The sequence below is a fragment of the Athene cunicularia genome (assembly GCF_003259725.1).
Source record: "Athene cunicularia isolate RWA chromosome 5 unlocalized genomic scaffold, athCun1 chr5_part1, whole genome shotgun sequence".
Classification (NCBI taxonomy): domain Eukaryota; kingdom Metazoa; phylum Chordata; class Aves; order Strigiformes; family Strigidae; genus Athene; species Athene cunicularia.
This window is the reverse complement of record NW_020799101.1, coordinates 5,815,750-5,840,118: the sequence shown is the minus strand read 5'-3', so window position 1 is coordinate 5,840,118 and position 24,369 is coordinate 5,815,750. Positions and strand designations below refer to the sequence as shown.

The 24,369-nt window shown below is 40.9% G+C and overlaps 1 protein-coding gene across 8 annotated transcripts in view; it reads right to left on the bottom strand.

Moving 5' to 3' along the window:
- Window positions 1–10,810: 10,810 nt before the first annotated feature.
- KIAA0586 (KIAA0586 ortholog) overlaps window positions 10,811–24,369 on the bottom strand; it is a 72,511-nt gene continuing 58,952 nt past the window's right edge. For 4 of the 8 annotated variants that reach the window (XM_026849943.1, XM_026849944.1, XM_026849946.1 and 1 more), the window contains exons 31-32: window positions 15,864–15,929; window positions 10,811–11,174 (exon numbers count right to left, since the gene is read on the bottom strand). In XM_026849943.1, coding sequence (XP_026705744.1) covers window positions 11,029–11,174; window positions 15,864–15,929 — 212 coding nt within the window. In that variant the 3' untranslated portion in view covers window positions 10,811–11,028. Of the gene's footprint in view, window positions 11,175–15,863; window positions 15,930–24,369 lie in introns of those variants that run through there. The other 4 variants (XM_026849947.1, XM_026849948.1, XR_003398527.1 and 1 more) reach the window with 3 other exon arrangements.

Below are 24,369 nucleotides of genomic sequence, written 5' to 3'. Positions count from 1 at the left end.
GTCTAATTCTAACTGAACAACCCAAATTCCTCATTTCTGCCTACGCTCACTGCCCTGAGACACAGCATGTAATACATCTACGCACACTGGCACGCAGTCTGAGAACTGAAATACTATACTCATCAGTTTGTCTGAGGGAGGAAGATTTATCAGATTAAAGATCAGTAAGATTTAAGAACTGGTAGAGGATTTATCACAGTGGTTTTTGCACTCATCTGCTTTATCTACTCAACAGGGATTTACTCAGAGTTGTCACTGTTTGGGCTCTGAGGAGGAAGTATGCAGAGTCCTTTCACATTTCTCTTTCGGTGAGACATCTGAGCCTATGCCTAAATTTACCCAAGAGAAGGGTCTCATTGAAGCTGATACAAGTATTCATATGCTTAAATGTAGGCATGTGTTTTAAATATCTTGTGAAACTGAGGTTTGGGTGCAGTAATCCAAAATACTTCTGGATTACTTTGCAGTAATCCAAAATACAATACACGTTTCTAAGCTTGTCCCCAGCCCTGCTCCTTTCAGAGCTTCCTTCAGGCTGCTCAAAACATTTGCACATAAAAATTTTCCATTTTGTGTGGATACTGTGTCAGTTTTACTAGCAGCAGCAGCAGCCCAAACAATTCATATAGTCCCAGGGACAAAGTCACGGAAAACCAGCATTGGATCAGGTACTTGAGCTGTGTCAGAAATGTATGCATTACCTTTACTCTTATTTATCCCTTGCTGTAAGAGTTCAGCTTTGCACCTCTTAAACTATCCAATTTCTGAGCACTGTTTCCTTCAGATGTTTCATTTGCCATGCAAAAGTATCACAGCTAATAAAACCCATTACATCAAACACCTTTTGAAAAAAAATACCCCAAACCAACCTTTTCCCTAACAAAGATACCTAGCAAGATACAGAAATAGCTGTAAAAAGATGAAACGTAACAGCTGTCCTGCATCCATCTGATTTTGGGTCATGCTTCTGGTGGCGGCCACCAGCTGATCCCCACAGTGCAGGAAAAATCTGTGAGAAATGTCTCACCTTTGCTAAAAATGATCTTAATTTCCAGCTAATTACCTCATGTGAGAACTGGCCTTCTAAACCATCTCTCAGTTTACAAAATGCTCTTGCAGACAGGAACACTTTAACACCAGTAAAGGCTTTGCAAGAGGACTGTGCTTCCCTGCGACTCAGCGCCCTGCCTAGAAACCCAGATCAGTTTTTCCTCTGCTTCTGTTTAAGAGCAGCGTTCCCAAGCTGCATTTCCAAGAGGTTTTTGGTTTTACAGCTGTCATGACAGTAGTTTTCTCAGCTTTGCGAGGTTCCCTCATATCCTGTTCGAACCGGCTTATCTCTGTTCAGAAGTGATGTTCTTACACAACTTTGTTCAGGAACAGATGTTCCAGCTGATCCCGCATTGCAGCGCTCAATGTATTACACAGCCCCATTTTGAAACAATTAACCTGTCACCATTGAAAGAAAGCTAATGGCAGGCTACTTGTTCACTTTTGAAACAAACAAACAAAAAGAAATCAGAAGTAACCTATGATTCATACTTTTTCCAAGTGTGCTAAGATGCTCTAAATTTGCAGTTCATTAAGATGGCAGCATGTCCTGGTTCAGCTGCTGGTCCCAAGATTTGTTATCTGGAGAAACAAACCTCTGGGCAAAGCTGCTGGCAGAGAGCTTTCCCAGGCCCACAAGTGACAAAAAAAGAATAATGAGAATCTTTATTTACACAAATTAAAAGCCAATAAATTAACGAGGAGTGTTTAGAGCAGTGGCATCCTTAACTTTTGGACCACAGACTGCTGTCAACAGACTAAATTTATTGTGGAATACAAGTCAGGCTAATGACTAAGTTTTTAATGGAAGATGCTCTGGAGAAGATTGCAGACATCCAACTGGACCCGTGGTGGTGACTCCAGTTGGCTGCAAACAACAGCTTGGGAACCATCCATGTAGGGAGCTAACGGACCCAGTAAATCGCAAGATGTAGTAAAAGGCTGTAGTGGCATAAACGTCAATGAAGCTGCATGCAGATTTGTATCAGCTAAGAATTTGATCCTCCACACTAAGCAGCAGCCATACCCACAAAAAAGGAATTTGCAGGCCACTGTAATAGAATTATCTTCCTTTGATCACAAGTTTCCTTCAGCGTAGCCTCACTCGGAGCAATCGATCTCGTGGTCGCACAGAACCAGACCAAAACAAGTGAGCAGCCAGCTCTGCTGCCAACACACATCCCCTACTTGTCCCTGTCTGCATTGCACCTTCCTGGGTACGGTTTGTCACCCTACTTCTTGTCATCTCTCTTTGTCCCTGTATGTCCTTCTCCCAGCAATGCAGGCGGCTGAGCAAAGCCCGAGCTGGCAGCCCCGTGCCTGACGTCTCCTGGCCAGCACAGGGCGCAGTAACAAGGAAGATGGCAACGACCGAGTTTCCAGCATGGAGCAGCTGCCAGGCCGCGTGTCCCTGCTGACACACAGCCTGGCAAGGACAGGTCCAGTCTGCCAGGACCGGGCTGAGCAGGAACAGCATCTCCAGGAGCAGGCTGAGAGCCCAGGCAGGAACGGCATCTCTGGTAACAGCTCAGTAGTGGCAGACGGAGATATGAGACAAGCTGAGGGTCAGGAAGGGGCTTGCAACAACCACGAGCATCAATTAACTGAAAACAGCAGAGGCTGCCTGAAATAAAGCTCCTTCTTGTATCAGCCAACACTCAAGGCAACTGCATTTTTGACCATCAAAGCAAAACCAAAAAGCTTTGCTCTCTGCAATTGCTCACAGACCTTAGCTGGGAAGTAATCCTACCATTCAACATTTTAGTGAGAGAAATGCTTTCTCAGGCTCCTGGAAGGACCACACAGCACAGACGTGCCAGAGACATTCCCAGGTATTATACATGCATATCAGATGTGAAACTCTTCTCATAAGTACATTTTAACTCTCAAGCAGACAGCTCTTAAAATAGGAGTAGCTGAACTGAAGGGTGGGAGGGGAACAGTGAAACATTTGCAGGGACCCATCCAGGTCACTGCTAACTCCAAATACACATTTCGCAGACAACGCTCCTCAAAGAAAGGTTGGAACTGCTCACTTGGAGATTCTCAAGTCAACAGCGCTATTGGAAAAAGACCCTTGGGATGGGTTTGACTCTACCACCCCCTGATCCCTGCCACCCAGCGATGCTGAAGGGAAAGAGCCACCTTAGCCCAAAGGAGATGTTTCCAAGAGCAGAGATGACCCACATCCTAGAGGGACGGTTCCAAAAAAACATAAGGAGTTGCAGAGGGCTAGCAGACATGTGGACATCTCCATTGCCCATCAAACTGCATCCCACCCTCAACAGAAAAACAGCAATATTAGCTCTGTATAGGCTTGCCTTTTGCATACACAGAAATAGTTGTTTTGTAATGAAAGGCAAAGCAAGAACCCAGCACTTATTCCCCCTGGAATATTCCTACAAGGTTCATCACTGATTAAAGTGATTTTGGTTCCTCACCATCCCCCCAGACTGGCCTTTCTGCCTCTGGGTTCTTGCACATACCCGGGAGGACAGCACTCAGGGACTGAATCACCAGGGTTACAATTCTTGGCTGTGTACTTCTAACTACAGTGAGGCATTGGCAGAGCTCAGTGCACTAATTCACCTCCATGTAAACATGATTATTTTAAATTAACTCCAGACGAGGTTTAACTGTAAAAACATCTCCAGTTTTTGAAGCATTTTAAAGTGTTCAGCTTGGAGTTGTTTTCATTACAGCAAGAACTTACCCTTTTTTCAGTTTACAAAGAATATTTTCAGCATTAATGATGTCCCAACCACCCCCCAACTATAACACGACGCTTGAACGAAAGTCACAAGTCTGAAAACCAAGCTGCACCAGGATTTCACAGCTTGGATTTTCCCTTTCTTAGCTGGCCGTTTCTTTCCTTACAAGCAGGAATGCTTTCTGGCTTCAAAGCCAAGTTGAAGAAGAGAAGTGAAAACAGTAAGAGGTATTCACTTGGCCGCATTTCTTTCAATGTTTCTGGCATAGAGTTCCCGTTATAGCTTGCAAGGAGAAGTGGCAGAAGAACATTGTGTATATATTGTAATGGTTGTACTTTCTCTGAACAGACATGCTTCCAGGAGGCGGCAGATTAAAGAACTGGTGTTACTTCAGACAGAGAAAAATAACATCTTGCCAGTTGTGTTTATTTGTAGGGACCCATGATTTATGCTTTCCCATTTGTAGAGGGGTTGAGAGAAATGGATCACGTGGGCTCTGTTTAGATAATCCCTGAGGAAATTCAGACTACATCAGGCGGGGAGAGATAGGGTTTGTTCTCCTAGATGAGAGAGGCTGGGAAATGGCAGGGAGATGCGAGATTTCCTGAAGATCCTGGAATGAAGTTCAAGGCTCCGATTTTCTGAAAAGATTAAGTGTGGGCTGTGAGAATTGAAGCAATTAAGATAACAAAAATAGTCCAGGTAGGTAGGGATGAACAGTCCTTTGTTATTATTTACTGACCCAGTGTAGATAAAAAAAAGAGAGTTCCTCTCTAAAGGCTCTTTGCCTTCCAAAACAGTACAAGAAGATGCAAAACTGTTGCTACAAGCATGAAAAGGGATCTGTCACCATCTGACTCACGCTCCTGCTCTTTGTTTTCCAAAAGGACGTTTCTCTGTGGTGTGGTCTCATCTCATCCCTCTGCACTGTCCTAGTTTTAGCAGGACTTGCAGAAACCAACCACTATTGACCCCGTGAAGGTCTGTAAGGACCTAACCAAACCCACTAGCATTCCCTGCCCTGAAAAACATCAAAATTAGAGGAGGCAAGAATGCGACTGCTTCTAAAAAGAAAATACTTACTGCAAAGATGATTTTAGCTAATTGATCTGGAGAAACAAAACAAAGCAAACCAAAATCAGCTGTTCAAAGTCTGGCATCGAAAGAGGCAACAGCACAGCATCCTGAGCACAGAACAGGAAATCCTCCTCAGTCTTGAGCTGCAAAGTTGATGGGCCAGAGGAATCCCTTACTCTACAGCACCTGGCACTGTACTGCCTAGAAAGCTGCATTAAACAATCAGCATTAACAGATGTAAGTGCTATTTAAGCAGATGCTGGGTTTCATAGCAAGTACCACGTTTGATCCGTGGCTCAGTGCCCGCTGCTTTGCCATAGGTGCTGGTTAAGGAAACGCAGCAGGGAAGGAGCCGCGACTCCGCAGCACGATATTTATGTGACAGATGCAGGATGCTGAATGCCCTTCTCCAAGGGCACATCATGCAGGAAAAGCACAATTTCCAAGACTGTCAGAATAAAAAGAAGGGAGGAAAAAAATGACAGGATGCCACTCACCCAGCAAAATCCCCAGTCACTGCAAGAAGTATCTCCCAGAACCTATTAAAAATAAGCTCTAAGTCATCATTTCAGTGGCAAGATTTTTACATGGTGATCAAACAATCAGCTATCCAGGTGATAACAGGCTGCAGGGTGAGTACAGCTGTACACATATTAGGGAACAGGCACCAACTGGGGGAGAATTTTTCAGCTGGCAGTAAGAAATCAGCGTGCTGAGACAGTAGAGCAGGGAACAACCCCACCAATATGACTGCAGCGTGTCCCTGCACAAGGGGCTCTGCCTGCTGCCAGTTCAAGGCAAAATGAAGCATTAGCAACCCGAAATTGCAGGGCTGGGCACTCGTGTCAGGAAAAGACAGAGCCAAGAGAGGGCCTGAAGAGTCAGAGCCGCAGCCTTGCCTGCCTGGGGCAGGCAGGATGAAGAGGCACTGCTGGGAGTGCCCTGCCTGCTGCTGGCCCTGGTCTCTGCCTCCCTCCCCATCCCGCTTCCCGGAGCATCCCGGGCTGCCAGCTCATTGGCAAAGTAGACAGCAGTAGCTGGACTGTGACTTTCCAGCTGGTTTCAGTTTTTTGAGTTTTAGTGAAGTTCTTTTTGCTCAGCACCTGCTCAACTCTTCAGATGACTGATTTTTGCATTTCTCTTCTTCCCATTTATTTTTCTGAGAACTGCCCTATGGGCAAGAATCCCACTGGCTTTTTGTTCAAGCCATTTCAGGGGCTTCACATACCACTTCAAGATACTCAATAACTTCAGTGCAGGAGCCATCAGCCTGGAAGACCTACAGGCCTTTGGGATGAAGTCTGGTCAGAATGACAACACTTCTCTGCCCCAAGTAAGCTCTACAGAGGGGTGAAAAAGCACCACTTCCCAAAATGGCCCTTTCTTGGACTGGAAATATTGAGGAATTACCTTCTCCATGAACAAGGCACCACACCAGCTTCTAATTCCACTTCTGATTTCTGATTTGACTTTTACCTTCTAGTTTCTAACCTAAATATGAAAGAAAGTGTAAGAAAGAAAAATAACCCCTAAAACTATAAGAGTCCACTTGCTGCACTCACCTCTCAAGGCAGAAAATGAGAGCAAAAGGCAAAAGAAGGTTTCACTTTCTACTCAAAATGTAACAAAAGCTCTAGACATGGACACAGGATTGTGTGTTTTTATTACTGCCATCACAGGAGCAGGGCCCAGGGCATTATTGTGGAGTCTGCTCAGCTAGCCACATCACCGTAGTGAGATTTCCATTTTTTTTTTTGGCCCAAGGACACCACAACATCAAGATTCGGATAAATGATCTGGCCACAGTTGTGGGATCAAAGAAGCAAAATCAAATCCAAGTCCTGGAAAGTTGTGGGAAGCATCAACACACAATCGTAATACTGAACATTTTGGAGACAACTTATGAAACACATGTATCTAAATCAGGAATGCAGCAGGAGAAGGGGAGAAATAAAAAAAGAGAGCTCCATAGGAACACGCCTGTCAACCAGAACAAGCATCACAATGCTTATACAATTGCTTTCAGTCCCACACACAACACACTGCTGGACACCTCTGGAAAGGATGAACTTCTCATGTCATATCGATTCTGTAGGATGCAATCCTCTTGTCTTTCTGTCTTAAACTCTTGTGCCGAGTGTTAACAGCAAGCTGTTAAACAGCTGCAGGGTTCCAGCTCTTAAACGACTAGATTTCAGACTGGGACCCAGCGAAATTTTGCACATGTGTAATTTTAAACATCTGAGTAGTTGATTCACAGGGAGGAGGCTGGCACATACATCTTTACTCAGTCAGGACAGAAACGTTATCCTGTAGCAATCTGTAAAGCACCTTGGAAGGTCAGCACATGTTTTCAGCAGGTAATTTTGACAACTTCCATCTCCGAGCTATGAAAGGGAATAACAAAAAACTCACTCTAACCGATTTCCCACAATTCAGATAAGATTAAGCATGCACATGAAATTTTCTGCTTCCTATACTGAAAACTGAGATAATTCAGCTAAACAGGGGAAGGGGGACACTGGCATCAGACAAACTACCTGGCAGCGTATGGCTGGGGGCCTGTCCCTGAAGCCTGTGCTGGCCTGGGAGCGGGGATCTCCGCCTGTGCCAGGAACTGCATGACAACCCTGCAGATCCCCCCGTTCTCTTTATTGCTGCCACCCTCACCATACAGTATCTCTCTTTTTTCTTCAGGCAGGAGGAGAGGAGGAGAAAAAAACCCTGGATTTTGAGCACCTCACTTCCAAACTGACAGATTTCACTTATCAAAGTAAGAAAAAGATGCCCTGCAAATACAAATGTTTCTGACATTTCAGTTTTTCACTTTCCTATACTGCAAGTCTAACCCATGAACAAATACCCTCGTTCCAGTGCTTTCCTAATGCAAGACACAAGGCAGCTTCACCAGGAATTCAGTCAAACCAAAAAAATAAAGCCAGGGGTTTGCTTTCCACATGACAATTCTGAAATCCAGTAACATCCCCCTACTGCCCCACCTCTCTGCTGCTGAGAATTAACTGAAAAATATAGCTGTATAGAGGTGTTTTTTAAATACTTTTCCTGGATGGAATTCTATTTGATGCCTTTAAGCTTTGATGACATACCCCAATGACTTGCTTGGAAGAAATCCATTTAGCAAGCCTGCAAATCATGCTGTTTCAGTTCTGTAAGTGCCCATGAGAAATATGCATTTTCAATCATAAAAGCTGTAGAAACAAAATGGAACTTGGAGATGCAGACAGACGAATTCCTTATCACGGCTTGGCTGTGTTCACAGAACATGTGCTTACCATTTCAAAGTCCGGAAAACTATTTGCAGGAATCTGAAATAGAAGACAGAATCCAAAAAGTAAGAAATAGATAAATTTCTAGAAGATACTTTTTTTCTTTTTTTTTCCATTTCAAAGGAAAAATGGAGACTCTGATTAAAACCAAAGCAAAAAACCCCACCTCCCCACGCAGCCTTTAGCTTTTCATAGGAATATTAATACTTGTAATACAATCTCTGTGAGGGTGCCAGATTTGCAGAGGTCCGTTTATGTGGCAGGATACTTCATTTTGGGGAAGCTTTGGGGAAGGAAAAGCAAATAGTTTGCACTTTCTTCACCTCTCCAAAATTCTCTTTGAATGGGAAGAGCGGAGGTTGCAGTGGGGATGAACAATTTGCACATCCCACTGCCACGGTGTAATCCCCACCAGCAGCAGATCTTCGAAGCACAGTGCTAGGCACCCAGAAAACTTCCAAAAAGATCAGTCACTTCAAGTTGGGAGAGAACATAATTCGATGGGAAATCCTCAAAACTGATTGAAAATGGTCTTCATTGGGCATTTTCTGACATACTTTCCTAAAAACACAGCTCATTTCTACAGGATTCAGTCAGGGACAATGACACTTTTGATTTAAATGTATTTGTTTCCAAGAAGAGAAAAATAAAAGAATTAGAGCAAAATGTGAGATGCTCAGCACTGCAAACAGTAAAACCTGACAGTTATTTTCCTGGTGCGATGAGATGACTGGCTCTGCCACCAGCCAGGGCTGTCTCATCCTTCCCCGTGCACTCTCCTTGCCTGCGTACCCATCTGCTGCCTCCCGTCTCATCCGCAGTTTGTCAGCTGCCTGCATGTTCTCGATTCGATTACTGTTATTTTGTTTAGCAAAGCGCAGTCCTGATCCAGGCCTACAGCTCTGGGTGCAAGAACAGTACAGCTCATTTGCTTTTTACACTGCAACAAAGGCGACCTAAATTATATATGAGCATGCTAAAAAACCATGGCAGACTGACAGAGCGCTTGGAACATAGTTTCATGAAGGTTTTTCTCTTGCAGGAAAGCTGGTTTAAGAAGCTCTTGCCCTCCTCACTTCATTTTGTTATCCTCTCAGTTGTTCTAGCACAACCACTTCATGCCCTGTTGTAGCAACCAGCTGCAGAGTAAAAGAGCATTTACACAATCCCCCAAAAAGCTGCTGCTTTTAAAACATTAATAGAACATATAACTCGTGTCAGTAGTCTGATTTACAGCACAGGTCCACAGACAGCAGCAATCGGCACAACCTCGCAGATACTTTCCTCTGCTCGTGGTGGCCTGTCACAGTGTAAGAACATCTAGAAGCAGCTTTACTGCTGGAGACAATGTCTGTGGCATCACATGCTGGGAACCAGCTCCCCGCAATGCTGTCTCATTTGTACCTTTTATTTTTTTGAAGTGATGTTGCATTTTGCACGAAGCCTGCCACGCTTTTACCCATCACCCAAATCCACTAGTTACACATCTGTCAAGACAGAGAAGGAATCAACTCTGTAACAACCTGAAGAGATGCCCTTTAAAGTTGAATCCTCTGGATATTACTGACCTTGAATGGTTGAAGCTCTCTTTTTCCACTTACCTTGCATATTCTGCAGCAAATCAACTGAACCAATGAAATCAAAATAAAACCAAAAGGAACTTCTAATCTTTCTCTATTACGGAGAGATGAAATCAGTGCAGGCTCCATAAAATAAGAGTAATGGGAACTGTTCATGGTTATGAGCATGTGCAACAACAAAGTGTCATCATTAAGTGATGCAGTGAAGCTGGGCGGATGAAGTTAGATGCTCTAGTGTGACAACAAGGTACAAGTCAACCAAAAAGACGTCTTTTTTCTAGCTTTTGAGAGACACCCTCATGCCTCATGTCTTTTAGAAGTGCCACAGTATCTCCCCTTTCCCACAGATATCCCAAGAAAAGCTGAGACTAAATGAGGAACAAAAGCAAAAGCTGTGTTTGCCCTGCTTGGAGAAGAGCTCCTTTCCTAGTTTTTCTACTGGAACATGCCTGAATTCCTCTTTTTTTTATTTCACTTGGATGATGCTTGGGGCAGACAATCCTACCTTCCTCCACAGCCACTGCTGGATCTACCACGTTGTCCTGACTGAGGCAATAAGAAACTGAACAGTCTCTGCAAAGGTGGTTAGTGATTATCTGGCTTCTGAAAGGTTGAGACTGCACCAACTAGTTCTGTCTCATGAGAAGGAGAACTTTACATAAAAAGATGTAAACAAATAACCTTACCTATACAATCATGCATTCAGACATGTTTCAAAATAGGGAAAAAAATCTTTAGGGAAACAAACATCAAAATACTGAAAAATTCTTGTAATTCTGAAAAAAAGAAATTCCTCATAATAACAATACAAATTCTAGTGGTCTCTTTTACATACAATTTTGAATTATCGTCTTGTGATAGCAGTCTTCTGAGGATGAACAGGCTCTGACAATACCTAGAAACACAATCTTCTTGCAAACTTTGGTTTCAAATAGATTTCCCTTTGGCTCAACTTTTTAATGGTACTGACGTTATACTGAGCCAAATATTTTTTTCTATTAGTGAGATAGACTTTTGCCATAGATACCAATCACCTTCATTGTCATCTGTACATACAATAAATAATTAAATGGCCATTACTGATGTAAACTCACAACAATTCTGTAAGAACTGCATTTTATTTGCTTAAAAATATTTGATATACTCACAAACAGAATCATTGCTTAGATTTATAATCATAACAAAACTGTAAGAAAACTAGTAGAAAATAAACAGTACTGGAAGACTGGTATTTTGATGAAACACTCAGACTATCACACTAGGCAGACAGATGTACCAATGACAAAATCTTCCGACAGCGACTATCATAAAAAGCTGTAACCTTTAAAACGTATCTGCCCCTGAAGAATCTGAATCACCATGTGTACTACCCATACTCTGCGTTTGGTTATCTGTATTCATGGAAGGCAGCTTCACTGACACCTTTGCTGCAGAAACATGTGAATGTAAATGTGGGGCAGCATCCTCTCCTAAAAAAAAGAAAAAAAAGAAAAAAACAAAACACATTATTTGCTGTCTGTGACAAACAACAAAACTGTACTGAAGTCATCTCCATATTGCATCATTCCATGGAAATACAGACAGAGACACTCATGGTCCACAATTTTGAGGCATTTCAGGGTGCTGTTGTAGCCATCAGAGTTCTCTTTATCAGGTAACAAAGGGATGAATTTCTGTGCGTATATAGACTGGGTTGTATTTACATACAGGTACACCACACACACACATGCATGCACATATACAATCTCCAGTAGGTTCAGGATAACTTTAATATGTATACCGGTGTTCTCCACAGAAATTAAATGAGATCTGTAGAGTCCAACAGTATTTCTAAATTCCATCTATATGTGCGTGTCTGCATCAAACCCTCAGAAAACATTCAGGTTGTTCAAGACCACACATCTATATACAATCATAAAAAGCAAAGCAATACAAGTTGAAGCCCTTGGCTACAAGTCCTACAGAAAAAAAACACCCTACCAATGCTTCAACTGCCCAAACCTCAACTGAGAAGTAGTTTTATTTTTTCTGTATCTCCAACCCACTTCCCTGACTCATTAAGGGTCCTTCTTGCTACTCCTTTGTGGTTTATCTCCCTTCTTTCATCCTCCAACAGACTCCAGAGAAAACGTAGACAGCCCCCATGCTGGAGTTGTGGCTTGCAGGACTTCACAAGCCATGTTCATCTTCCAGCAAGTCCAAGATGGCACTGTGCCACTTCCCATTCTTGTGATCTGACCCTGCGAGATGTGGGACATCCTGGAAGAGGGACAAGCCACTGCACAGCCCAGCCACTGTCATGCCAGCAGGCCCTGCAAGGGAGGGGGACATGTGCCACAGAGCTTCCAGCAGCACTGGCTGCTGAGCAGCTGTGAAAGAGGACTTTTCAGCACTGCAGTGACGTCTGAGAACCACTAAAGGGGTAGAAAACAACCTATAGCCAGATACCAGAGATAGAAAGGGAGAAGGGTCATGGGCAAGAGTTACTCTATTTAGCCAGAGGAAGGAGACAAGATGAATCAATTCATGGAGCAGGAGGAGCTCCAAGACATGGCTCAGGCTGCAGACACAGAATGAAGGAGGACAGGAGAAATGGCACTGGATGAATGGTACAACATTCACAAAACTACAGAAAGAGCATTTCGAGATTTCAGCTGTCCTAGGGACATTCATTTGAAGTGCAGCAGCTACAAGCAGAACAAATGCATATGGGTCTGCATACAACAGCAAAGGCTCACTTGGAGTTTGTTCTTATTCCAATAAGCGTTACAATTTTCCCTTTTGCTGTGATAGACTAGGTAATTAAAACCCTATTTTCCCAATAAACCCAAGAAGCTAGGCTTTCTTTCACCCCAGTTAATTATCTACTCTGTCACTGTAGTAGTAATCTGCTTTCATCTGACTTGTAGCAGAGCATGCTTCAAATGGATAATTAAAACAACAAAAACCCACTGCTAAAATAAAATTTCATCCAGTGTTTTTCATGCTAGAACAGCTGCCAACAGCCTAGGAAGTCAAACACGAACGAGGCCAAAGACAGTAAAGCCAGTACATGGAGCAACCTGCGCCAGCCAAGCCTTTTGCCCTTCAGAAAGGCAAAGCTCTTGGGAGATAGGAAAAGCATAAGAGCATTTTTTGTGTCCCCAGGGAATCAACACGTCGCCTGCTCGCCACAGCCACTTACGCACTTTGCAAGAAGCAATGTCCATAGTTTCACTAGACTATCCTCACTAGTTGGACGGCTTTCATCACCCCCAGCCCAAATCCTTCTACATAGCACAGCTGCCAACGTTTGGGTTGGCATGGGCTGGAGCAAACCTCACACGTAAGCAGTAAGAAGACATGAGAAATCCTACAGCTTCTGAACAGGATCCTGAACAGGATTCAACAGCACATTTGTGGTAAGACCACAAAGATGTGCAAGCAACGTATGTGTTTTGTGTTTCCAGAAGTACTTCCATGAGCTTAGTCTGTAGCCGTGTTTGCATGATAAAAATAGTTTTTTCAGAAGTGGAACTGAAGAAAAGTATTTGGTTAGACATGAAGCTGACACACAGTAAAGATGTGAATGTGTAATGGCCAAGGAAATTTTGTAAATCATCCTAGATGCTAAAGCAACTCTCCAACACTGTATGTAGTCTGATGCTTTCAAAGCTTGACTTTGTTAATAATTTCCACAGTTGTGTCACATTCCATGATGTCATTGTTTCAACAGCTGTTTTCAGGTTAAAAGAAAAAAGAAAAGAGAAGAAAATAGAGAAGAAAATAGAGAAGAAAATAGAGAAGAAAATAGAGAAGAAAATAGAGAAGAAAAAAATATTCCCTTATCCCAAGGCTCTATAGTAACTTCTCAAGTATTTCATTCTAGGGTGCTGAAAGAATGTATCATATTAGTCTACATTCTTCCTAACACATACCCTAATATATTTCACAGACATACTATATTTCAATTTTATGATTGATAAGAGGCTAAAAGGACAGAAAAATTAAAATAATAATTCCATCGACTTGTTCAACAGTAAAATTACCAGGACCTGAGTTATCTAAATATCCTTAAAGATAAGCTTAAAAATATGCAAAGTAAACGTTTCCCTTTTTTTAAAGACAGAAACCTGAAGTCTTTGAATTTGTTAGATGCACACAGAAAATACAGAACCTTGACTTTCACCATTTTAACTGTAAAAAACCTATAGATATTCTATTTCAGCTACATGGGAGATTCTGCTCCATGACTGTAAATTTCCAGGATAGAAATCTGCTAGTCCTGAAACTCTACATGTCCCAAAGATACAACTACTAAGTTACTCTCACATGTGCTTTACCATTATCACCTCTTGCTTAATCTAACCTCGTGCTTGCACAGTGCACAAAACCCATTCATATGGACAGATAGAGGTGGGCATGTGAACAAATATACAAATACAAGCACACAGGCTTAAATGTTTGTATTCCTGCTCACATGTATATTTTGAGGCATACATATTTACTGATGTCTGTATCTGCCTTTTGCTTGTATAGTCCCTGGCCAGCTCCTTTTAAACAATGTGATATTCCATTTTACTTCTTCCCCCTATCAGAGAACTACTTACAAGTAATACTAAGATGGTTTCCCCTTAAACACTGAGCTCTTCACTGCCACAAATATGCAGATTGCAGTAGTGTTTATAATCTTCTGATATGCCATAAAATGGAATGGAAAATTCCTCCATGTACAAAGCAGGGCAGGGCAGGAAGGCAGGTAATCTTCACAGCTTTTTTCCCCTCTTTAGAGGCTCTGGAAGTACTCAGTACAATTTTGTAATGATGTACTTAGATGTATTTATAAAAATTTTCCTTGTTAAAATCCAATAAATGGAAGGTGTGACCTGAGGTGACCTCTAGTTCTCCAAATTCATTGTCACTGTCTAATAGAATACATTCATATAAACTGTGTGTAAAGGTCTTTCACTGGTAGACACTCAGTGGTGACTGAAAACATCTCAGTGACCCACTGATGGAAAAGGTCAGATTTCAGACTAGAGATTTTCCCCGTTCTTGGCAACCTGTAACAAATTCATGTACAGTACTAAATTTCCAGATCTTTTTTTAACAGAAACATAAAAATTAATGGTGTGTCAACCATCCGGTGACCTGTGAAAGGAGTTTTTCTCTAAGAGGTACCGTCACACAGAGTATGCTATATACAAGTGTATCGTGAATGTATGCCAAATGGAAAAGGAATTAAACACACTGAAGGGAGGTTTGGTTACTAATACCATATGGCAACGATAAGAACAAAGAAAAATGTTTAAATCTTTCTTTTTAAATTTTTCTATTTGGCAAAATAAAAAGACTAAACAAGTCTGACTTTTAAGCCAAATAAAAAAACCCACGTGCTTTAACTCCTTCAAGTTGGTGTTCATACACTAAATAAAACTTATATTTTTAATCTATCTGGAGGTAAAGCAGACCCATATCTTGTAAGTGGAAAAGAGCTACCTTCAAGACAATAAATAGGGAGGGGTTTGAAGGATGATGACCCAGGTTATTGTTTTAGTATAAAACCAGAACCATAATTACTGTAATTACCTACATATCATTTCCTAAAATTTAAAAACAACCAGCAGCCCCCAGCAACCCTCTCTCTAGCCTCTAACGTAACAACTGAAGCAGCTACCTTTTAGAGCAAGAATAAACCTTCAAGCATATGTAAAAACAACTCCAGTGCAGTGCTCCCATTCCTTTAATAGCATGGGTTGATATGAATTGCTTGTTTCTTCTTCTGCCAGATTCCAGCTGCTTCACTTTGTTTATTACTGACTTCAAAAGTTTAAAACACTGTCCTGTCCCAACAAATAACTTCCTCCAGATGGCATTATCTCAAGCGTTCAGAGCACTGGCAATAGCACAGCACCTGCAGATCTGTAACTCAGCACCTCAAAAATCTTTAATGAAAGTGCCTTTTTTTTTTTTTTTTTGTCTTCTGCGTCATTCCCCCATTTTGCTCTTTTCTTACAAAAAAAGGATTTACATCTAGGATATGGTTATAAAGACCGTTAGCAGGGAAACAGAATTGTCAGAAATTCTTTACAGTAATGACTGTAAAGTAGAAGAACACCTACAAGCCCAAAGGTAACAGAACCACTGTCAGTAGAAAAAACTTTATCTGCTCCTCTTACCTGTAAGTAAAGATGAGAGATATGTATTTGTGCCAGTGTGTGTCTGATCCATGTCTCCATGGGTATCTATATTGTACCAAAGAAAAATGAACTAATTTTCATACATGGTTGTACAGGCAAGTTACCAAGTATAGAAACCCAAGAAGCAGCATTTTCAGCAAAATCAAAATTATTTCAGATTTGCCAGGCTATCATATACTGCTACAAAACATCCGTATTTTCATTTAAGCAGTTCTGAAGGCTACACTGAAAGGATAAAATACACTGTAATGTCAGTCATGTTACTAATTATAATTATATACCATATTTTCAGTTCAGACTCATTTCTAGCTATACAGGCATATCGACATAGTTCAATGCTTCTGGAATGTAATGATTTATACAGTTGAAAATGGGTATGTTAGGGAACTCATTACATGGTCTCAGGATGGTAAAGAATACAGCATTCTCAGGAATAAGCAGGACCATCAACAGTTTCTCAAATTATCCAATTGTTTGGACAAAATTACTCTCCATTCATTAGAAATTATAGCTTCTCCACTTTGCTAGCCCTGGCCACTTGAATCCATATGCATATTTATGTTATTGTGGAGAAGGTGTCCATTCTCACTCTGCCAGAGATGAAGCAAAAATGCTTAAGCATGTGTGTTTTTTAGGCCTGTGCAAATGCTTTGCTAAGCACAGGGCCCCTGGCTGCAGGTCAGGCTGCTGCCTTCCACTAGGATAGATACAGAAAGCAAGAAGATGCTCTGCAAACACATGTAGTTCTGGTTTTGTAACTCAAACCCAGACTGCCCCTAACTTAGCCAGTTTCATGACAAACAGAAAAGACTCTAGGCAAACTTAGGCCAAATTTCTAGGGCTGAGTTACATGAAAGGGGTAGATTTACAATTAAAACACTTCAGTTGTTTTACAGAAATGGACTGACATCTGTAGGACTTCAGCCAAAAATGTCTGGATTTAAAAGCATGAGTCTACTGCATGAGCTGAAAAAACACAGTTTCATTCTCAAAGGCTTCAGCCAACTCATAAACCTCCATAAGTGGGCCACAGACACCAGTGGAGACAGAAAACTATATAGTATGAGTTCAGTTCAAGTTTTGACCTAAACTTGGCAAATTCCACCTTCCCATGGTGTAATGTACTTACAGAAAGTCTGCATACAAGCACACAGAAAATAAACATGTATACACACATGCGCTTTTCTTTTTTTTGTTTGCTTGTTTAAATCCTAATGTATATCCTAGCTATAAATATTTCTGAAAAGAAAATAAATTCAGATCCCCAGTCAGTAAAGGAGGGTGGGACACAGGCTAAGCAGCTAACAAATTTTTCAAAGCAGAATATTTGAAAATGATTTTTCCTCCTCTCAAGTCTAAGGTTCACGGTTCAGTGGTTTTCCTGAAACACGCTATATTCCCACCAATAGCAACACTAAACAGAACAAAAACTAGAAATACATAAAATAAACTAGAACCAGATTTTTTCAAAATCCTAATGCAGAGCCCGGTAGGGAAGGGCAGACAGAACGCAGCTCCAAAAACATCTAGGAATGAGATTGCAGAGTTTACTAAATAAATACTTCCTTTTGGTGCCTTAAATCTACTCCGGTCCTTTAGATTTGGCATATTTTGCTCTGTAGAATATCTGATTGCTTAACAAATTCATTCCCTGGCCACAACTCTCGCTGTTGTTTCCCAGCAAATCACTTCCAAAAGATATGTAAATGATCTTTCCAAATAGCTACAATAATTATTAATACTAAGAAGAAATATTGAAGGTCAGTATGATTTTTCTGTACAGATGCCTGTGATTTTTGGATGTGCAACTGGCTAGGAACAAATAGTCTTTTCTTAACTTTTAAGCACTGCTGTTTCTTGATTGCAGCCACTTTGTTGAGGAGAAATGAGATGAGGGGTCTGCGGTAAACCTTGAAGCAGGAGCTTTTATTTCAAAGCAGAAAAGGAGAAGGAGTTAGTTCATTATTGGTCCAGAGTCTTTGAAAAACACCAGGAAAATGTGTATCTTGTGCAAGAGCTGGGGGGGAGGAGTAATTTCTAAATCCACAAGAGACAACCTAGGTAAACAGCTGGTGGAATCAGGAGAATCTGACAAGTGATAATTAAAAAAATGCACATCTAATGGTGTAATTAATATTTTATTTGTTCAGTAAAACTAAGCATCACCTACATACACCAAGCTTTTTCTCACCTTCTGCAAAATCTAACAGACAAGTGGACAGGAAGGTAATATATATACTTGTATAATATATTAGGTTCTGTTATTCACACCCTCACATTTGAGGATTCAAAAGACATTTTAATAATGCCATTATCTGAGGCAAAACAAAGAAGCTAAAAACAAGACCACCAAACCCTCAATGATTAATAGTGGGAATTCACACTAAATTCAAAGATAAAGTTATGCAGATTTCCCTCAGGATGCAGAATCATTTGTTGCAATGCTAGCAGTAGGACTTGCTCCACTGAGACCTCATATCTTAACAATATTAATTGCAGCAATACTGCCTCCAGCTTATACATCTCCATCATACCACAGTGCTAGCATTCATAGCCTACATGGGGAGTGGCAAGTAAAAAAAAAGTAAAAATCAAAGCAGCTTTTTAATTCATAAAAGTTACATGGTCTGGTTTTATTTGAAAATAATTAAAAAATAATTTCCACAAGTCATTAAAGTTGAATGAACAAATTCAACGATGTTTCATCATAAATTAGGGCTGCAGTGGGTTTGAAAATGAACATAATTCCAGTTCATGCTTAAAATGAAGACGAGTGTCCCAGTGAGGGGATCCCCTGAGCAAATTATGTTCTTTTGTAAGTCAGTGTACTGGCCAAGATCTATTGGGTCACTCTGGAGTCCCTTACTGCCTCACCACCGGTTTTATTCGGATCAGTTTGGCCCACACAGTTAAATCACCAACAATTACTCCAACATGCTGCTCTTGGGCAGTGTTTGATGTGAGGTTGTTCACATCACTTGGGACATAGGTAATTCGGGGTAAGTGATAACTCTATTTATCAAGACAGGTTCTGTATGTTGCAGGTTGAGACTGAGCACGTTATCTGCAGCGATGCTGCACTGCGTATGCTTACTAAGCATCACACACTATCCAGCAATCAATTCCTCAGCTACGTGACTGTTGAAAAAAATTGTTAGGAATGTAAGAGGACAACTTTCAGTGGATCAGTGTGAGAAGTCACAAGCTACTTTCTATCACTTAGAAGTGTGATGTGAGACCTTGGTGAGCTCTACCTCACACAGCCAAGAGGATTTCCTGGTCAAGGAGGGTTCATTGCCTCCAGCCATGGCAGCAATTGGAACCCAAATCTGCATGAAATCTAGAGGATTGGCATCAACAGGAAGAAAACAGGAACCTTTTTGTACCTCACGGCTCTTCAGGAAGTGCTGCAGGACAGAATTTTCTCATTTTAAGTCACTTCTCACATATAATGGAGTCACTAAATGCCTTCTTATAATAAAAATGTTATGTAAGATACTAAAAATAAAAACTCGATCAAATAACAAGTGTTTTTCTAGATGACCTCAAACAAAATAGCTGTATTTCTCTAGTCTGAATACTTCTAAATAGTCACATGACTCTATTAATTTGTTTTGATGATTTTCACTTACAAAGCCATGGGATTCTCCATATGGAAACAGTTTGCCAAGACTCCTATTACTGTATTACCATTACAAAGATGGGGTATATTAAAATGCTTATACCTACGGCACAATTACTCAGTTCTTGTAATTACACCTTTTAAAAATGATTGTGAATATTTTCCCCAGGAAAAAACAAAACAAGACAGAACAAAACCAGCCCTACACAGTTAGCATTTTCCAGTGATACATTCTAATAAACACTAGGACATTTCTACACACATTTCCAGAACACACACCAACATTTTGTTAAAAAGACCCCCTTTCAAGTCATTTGTTTAACAGAAGAATATGGCCACTAAAGTCTTACTATTTGTGAATTTAAATCAACTTTGAAAAACGTATTGGGAATAAGCAATTCTAGGAAGTTTAGAGAGGCGAGCAATTTTTCTATTAGCTCTGAAAGAATACTGTTGCCATCTATATAAGTAAGCATATGTTAAAATAAGGAAAACATTAAATGTCTTTACTGGAAGATCTGCTGGGAGACAGCCATTATGCAAGTGTGCAGACCCTATTCTGCCAAAGACCGTCTAAGCCTTCTCTTGAAATGAGTACCCAGTGTGATGACAAGTAACACTGCCTCTACAATTTAATGCCTGGGACCAGAAACTTGGAAAGGCCTGAGAGTAAATATGTGTTTTTATCCTGTGCTATTTTAAAGTTTGTTAAAATCTAAAATGTTTCAACTTTGTGCAACAGAGATAAGCATTCCTCCTTGTAAAAAAAAACCCCAAACCAAACAATCCAAGAACCTTGGCTTGTTATGTGGGAAAGAGTAAAACCAAAATTCCTTTGCAATACTTGGGTGAATCTGAGCTCTAAATTAGTAGAACAAATGAACTGCAGAAACTTACTGCTCTATATCTATGCTACATATTCAGCACACTACACAACCTTAACTCCCTCTTAGAAACATTGCTACTGATTTTAATACAACGTGCCCCTCCATCTCTGCTAACAGCTATACAAAGGACGGAGAACACTACAGACTGCTCCCAGCAACACTGTGCCTCTTGGAGATTTCACTGCCAACCAAGCGTTCCCCAGCAGCAACAGTGAGACCAGTAACTGTTGTTAGCAACCCAGGAGCTCCTCTCTACAAATTTGGGAGCAGCAGCGAAGCCGTGCCTTCCGAGACACTGAGCGGACTCGTTTACGTTAGGTTCTCATTTGGGCAGATGGTTTTTCAGCCCTGAAGCTGCACACACACACAAGTTGAAATTTTGAACACTGGCTTCATTAACTGACGGTGACAACTCTTTCTAGTATCTACTGCCAACTTGTTTCAGAAAGCATTGCAGCTCTTTGATATTCACTCTTCACAGTTCAAGCTGTTGGTGCCAAACCTGATTTGCACTCAGTTCATCGACAGCTTTCTTCATTGCTTTGGGTCACAAGCATGATTAATATAGCTGGTGAGCAGCCTGAATGAAAATCATTTATCAGTTGTTCGGGTTTAAATATTCCTGGCCAAAATGCAGGGAAATCTGCAGGGCCAAGGAAATCCAGTCGGGATGTGTGGGAGCAGCCTCCCTGCAGAGGTGTGGGCTGCTGCAGGCCGACGGGACACAACTTGTGCAGGTGAATGGCACAGACGCTGGGGTCTGGTAACCATCCTAGAGCACACACTGAAACTCCTGAATTTAGGAGTTGTATAGGGTTCCTAAGAAGAGCAATTATGGAAAGCTGCTTAAGGGAGCAGCTTTTGCAAACCCTCCACATACCTGACAATGACTTTAACTCAATTATTTAGCACAACCCTAATCTGCCACAATGACACTCAGTGTGTACCAATAGGAAAAGCCAAAAGGCAAAAAAAAAAAAATAAAAATCTTATATGTCTCATGGAATTTAATGGCTCCCCAGTATTTTACTTGAAGCCAATTCATTCATATTATATTCACACACATGCACTCCCAAGTTCAGGAACACTTACAGTGCAAGTATTAGATAAATCAATCTGATCTCTAGCAGGTTTTTTGCACACACTCACAGTAAGACCAGAAATTTTAAATGAATTACCCATTATTTTCTTTCTCTCCCTCTCTCAAATGTCATGAAAGAACTGAGTCCAGAATATACTTAAAATTCAATACATATACAAGCTGAGGAATATGTTTCCCTTCATCATTAGTCTGTCACTGACTTACATGGCTATGCAGCCTATACAAGAGCAGAAGAGAACAAATGCTTAAAGATCATCTTTCTTTATACAAGACAAGACTTGAATGTCACTGCTACTCGATGCAATGTGGGTTTTTTTTAAATCTTGGGAGAGAGAGAACACACATGTTACAAGGTCTCACAGAACAGGACTGTCTCCTACCACGTAGGATGCCTGGCAGAAAGAGGTCTGGATCATGCCTGGGTCTTCCCACTGAGGCTGCAATGCAAACCCTAATACACTTTTACTGCCCAGGTTACAGAGTTATTCAATCCTTCCCTATTCCTTCAGAGGAGGTTAACCAAGACTCACTGTCCATTGGTCTGTATTTTTTAGATAGCTACTTGGAAAGTGAGTACTGTCGTAGCCAAGGTGTAGCATTATTCACACGACCTACTTTTATCATGCACAGAAAGTTTCCTGGAAATGTATTCTAAATCTGATAAGAAAAATCCTCATTAGGAATCATTTGCTTATTTAATTTTCACTTATTGAGCTTTAATGTACCATAAAAGTAAGTAATAACAACAGTGCCTTAAATAAATATTGCTTGTCTTGTACTCATTAATGTTTTAGAAGAACACAAAACTGCCTCTAGATACAGGAAGCTGCTGGAAAATAAAAACCAACCAATCATATAAACTAAAATGAGAGCTTTAAAGAATTTTTTGTTGAACACGGGCTTCAACAAAAATGTATTCTGTTCACTGTACACACGACACCAATGGGAATAAGAGCCAGTTCAAGTTCTAAGTTACCATTACTTGGGTAATAGTTTCAAGCTGCAAGGCACAGCTGTATGGGCCCAGCCAGACAGGCTATCACAGCAATGCTTTGATAGCATGGGGCCCTTAAGTGTCAGGATATAGAAAAGGCAGCAGTTGTTGGCTGTGAAAACAGTCTGATACAAACCAGATGGGAACTTACTTGATGGGCAACACAAAGGAAAACAATTGGCTCATTCAACAAAGTCAGGCCACTGCCCCAGAGAATTAACAGAAGACAATAACAGTCAACCAGAGTTGATGCAAACAAGAAACAGCCATGTGGTTACGGTTTAAGGAATTGTTTCTCCTCAGACTAAACATAAAGTTTTGATTTCTTATTCTTATATTCATTAATTTCAGTCTCGTTTACAAGCCCCCTCTTCCTCCAAAGTCTTCCGTATAATTCATTTATGTAGCACCAGCCTTCACACACCTACTTAAACAGAAAAAAATTATATGACAAAGGCAGCTATATTAATCTAATGTTTCCTGAAGAATGCCAAGACCACAGACAACTTTGTGAACTGTGTCAGAACAACTTTACAGATACACAGCACACAGTGTGTTATTAGACACATTTGCATTCATATGGCAATATATTTACTGATTCTTTTTGATTTGAAATGCATAAAGCCCAGTAGGTCACATGCTGGGTTACCAGAGTACAGATGTCTTCCAGTTTTGTGAAAAGTTCTTCTGGTTTCTTACTTAATTTTTTTTTTCAGAAGTAAACTTCAGATCAATTATGTTACCACATAACAGTTTTGTTTGTCAGGCTACAGTTAAAAATCTATTAAAACAGCTATTACCAAACTTTTTTTTAAGCAATCAAAAATTTTAAAATTGGCTATTTCAGCCATAACTCAAAAAATCCCTAACCCATTCATTTTTAGAAACTTGTAGAAGATTATGGTCCAAAATCTTAATTGCTCTTGCTGTTTTATTACAGGAAATATGAAAGTGACATGTGCAAAGGTATTTTGATTACAAATTACTTACAGAGATTGCACAATAAGTCAGACCTCTAAGGGCCTTCTGCAATTTCACTCTCAGACACAAAACATCTGAACTTTCTTTTCATATGCTTCAAAATATTCCCTCTGGCAGGCTCTGCACTGCAGCGCTCTACACGAGTGTGAATGGTTGGATGGCACACCCTGAAAGACAGTCATGTACTCAGATACCCAAGCAAGTATGTCTACAAAATGCAGTGACATGCAGATATCCTGGATGAAATCACATCATCGTGGAACCCGTCAGCACATCACCACACAAGCTCTGAGCTTCACTGCCTCTGGAGATTGCTTGATGGCTAGTTCACAGATTTCCGAGCTAGAGGTGTTGCACGATGTAAACATCTCCTAAACACACCACTTGGCCCTACAATGGGTACACGTGAAGTCTACTACTCTTTAGAAGTGCTTTAGGTTCCATGCATGCTTGCAAAAAGCAGCTGGGTTAAAGAACTGAATGTATGGTTCTCATTTAACAGCCCACACTGGACAGGCAGAGCAAGGGAGTTTGTCCTCAGAGTAAAAAAAACCTACTGAATTAACGAAGTATAGAGTCAGGCCCTAATTGTCATCTTAAGTGGTTCTAGCTTCTAGTTGCTGTGGTTCTCAAGCTTGTGAGCATGGTTTCCTTCAAAAAAAAAAAAGACTAAAACACAACCTCGGATGCATTCAAAAACATACTGTAGGTAAAAAAGTAAGGTTTGACTGCAGTTTCCTGCTATAAGCACAGAGCCAATGCTCCGACAGAGCCGTTGTTTGCTGTGCTCCGTCTGAGCTAAAACATCTCTCCAAGCAGAATCCTGAGGCTTATTTCCAAAAGCACAGCCAAATTCTTGAAACCTCCGATGGAGGCGTGGGTTGTCACATTGTAGCAGA